Source organism: Taurulus bubalis (assembly GCF_910589615.1).
Source record: "Taurulus bubalis genome assembly, chromosome: 19".
NCBI lineage: Eukaryota > Metazoa > Chordata > Actinopteri > Perciformes > Cottidae > Taurulus > Taurulus bubalis.
Genome location: NC_136607.1, coordinates 850,988 through 853,451, shown reverse-complemented (window position 1 = coordinate 853,451; position 2,464 = coordinate 850,988). Strand labels below are relative to the sequence as shown.

Below are 2,464 nucleotides of genomic sequence, written 5' to 3'. Positions count from 1 at the left end.
TATTGTTATGTAAAAAGTCACAACTGGTTTGCGACTACCTTCTCCAGTATCTTAGAGAGGAAGGGAAGGTTAGAGAGAGGTCTGTAGTTAGCCAACACCTCTGGATCCAGAGTGGGCTTCTTAAGAAGAGGTTTAATTACAGCTACGTTAAAAGACTGTGGGGAAGTTGATCACTACTGAGCGTATTCATGTCCTATAGTGACATTATCTTAACAGAACATGTTTGTTCAAGTGTTTCGTAATGTATATTTAATTCAAGCTGTTGACATTTGTCTGTTTTTATTTTTGGTCTAATTATTTTTCAATTTCATTCTTGTTTAAAATACATTTTAGCTTCAGGCGTAGTGGCGGCTCTTGGCCGCAGGGGGCGCCCCAACAGCTTGTGCCGTAACGCCTTCCAGAGAAGAAGTGAGGGCCACAACAATAACACACAGCTAGCTACACCGAGACGGAGATCTACGCCATATCCCGTATTTAGCTCATAAAGCGTATTTTAACACGTTTAGGCCGGACGTGTCCGCAAACAGCCCAGACTACGCAGTTACGTTGCGGCGCCATGTTGTGTTGCTAGCAGCTAGCATGCCGTCGTTGTGACGCGCGGGCAGCACGAGCTAAGCTAGCTGCACGGCTAGCTCGTTTACAGCCAGCTCGGTTCTCTTCTCGGGTTTCTGTTTAATGTCACTGGGCTCTGGGTCCGCGCGCAGACATGGAGAGTTTGTACAAGCGGAAGGTGTTCGCGTCCATGCGGAAAACCAAAGTGGACGCGTCGAAGAACAAGCGGCAGATCGGCCTGCCCGCCGCCATCCTGGACGACAGTGACGAAGGCTCCTTCTCCTCCGCCTCCTCTTCCTCGCGCTCGGGCTCCAGCTCCGGGTCCCAATCCGACTCCGAGAGCTCCCGCGGGGAGGACACCGAGCAGGAGGGCCCGGCGAGGAGCGACTCCGGGTCCACGTCCAGCGACGCCAGCCGCTCCGTGGCCCGCAGAAAGCGCTCGTTCCTGGGCGGCGACGACAGCTCCTCGTCCTCCAGCCCCGGAGAGGAGGCGGACACGAAGGGGAAGAAGCGGGAGAGGAGCGCGCCGAAGAGGATGCTGCAGCCCAAGAAGAGGAGTCGGCTGCAGCCGCAGGACGAGTCCGAGGACTCCGACCAGCTGGAGGAGAAGCGGAGGGAAGAGGCGGAGAAGGAGAAGAAGAGGCAGAGACACGGCAAGCTGCTGGCGCTGTCACGGAGGATGAAGGCCCGGGTCCCGAGCCGGAGGTGGAGCCGCCTGAAGCAGGTACACAGCCCCGTAACGGCATGGGCTCCAGACCCACCTGAGCTGGTGTCATGATGAAAAGCTGCAGGCGCACAGGACTGTGTCCTCTGGAGGCTCCTCCAACCGCTCACTGTCAGTTCAAGCACCTATCGCCTCACCATCCTCCACTAGGACCACACAGCTTCTCCCGCTTTCGTTTTATTTGTTACCAACATGTTCTGTTTGTTTTGTCTCCATTTCAGTTTTGTCCCAGTAAAGCGTCTTTGTGTTCTTAGAAAAGCGGTATAAAAGTTTGACTTGTTATTATGTCTTTGTGTTTTCAGGGCGGAGGCGATGAGGACAAGTTCAAAGAAAGTGAGGATGAGGATGGTGGTGATGAAGATGTAGGCGAAGGAGAAACCGCCAACAATAAACCGACTGATGAAGCCGGCAGCGAGGAAGAGGAGGACGCCGAGGCGGCGACAGACGAAGAGGAAGAGCAGTAGGAGGATGAGAACTCAGTGAAGAACGTAATCCTAAAACCATCTGAAACGGACTTAAACCTGTTAGATTGTACACTCTTCCTTTACCCTGCAGCATTTAAAGTAGAAAACCAAAACACTGAGAGGTGGAGTCACGCGGTCATGTTGCGTTGCCATAGAAACAAAACATTGGTGACGCAACAAAAAGATGTGCAGACGGTTTGGACCCTGCTGATCAGTGTGTTGTGATGGAGCGGCTTTAGAGGAGCGGCTCCTGGACACGTGACCCTGCACACGTGACCCTGGACACGTGACCCTGGACACGTGACCCTGGACACGTGACCCTGCACACGTGACCCTGGACACGTGACCCTGCACACGTGACCCTGGACACGTGACCCTGGACACGTGACCCTGGACACGTGACCCTGGCTCCCTGTCAGGGTCATGCATGGTGACATATATCATGTCAAGGCAGTTTTATTTATACATCACATTAAAAAACCCGGTATTGATTCCAGATGATGTCATGACACCATGTTCCACCGACAGGTGAGCATTGTAATGGTGTGTATGACGGTATTTGAGTTTTTATTACATTTGTATATGAATGCTTCTGAATGGGTCGAGCACTGGTATCATGTCCGCCATCCCAAAGTCTACATGTCACGGAGCTATTTGCAGAAAACACGCAACTCAAATGAATAGAAAATAATTCATATTTTCATTTGAACGCTTTGATTACTAA

General features: G+C 52.0%; 1 protein-coding gene across 1 annotated transcript; it reads left to right on the top strand.

Annotated features, from left to right (window-relative positions):
• Positions 1-706: 706 nt before the first annotated feature.
• Positions 707-2,139, top strand: LOC306751604 (uncharacterized protein; the record flags this gene model as incomplete). The annotated part of the gene is made up of 2 exons (XM_079235201.1): positions 707-1,276; positions 1,579-2,139. The coding sequence occupies 2 exons, from the start codon at positions 707-709 to the stop codon at positions 1,738-1,740; spliced, it is 732 nt and encodes a 243-aa protein (XP_079091327.1). The 3' UTR covers positions 1,741-2,139.
• Between the last annotated feature and the right edge of the window lie 325 nt (positions 2,140-2,464).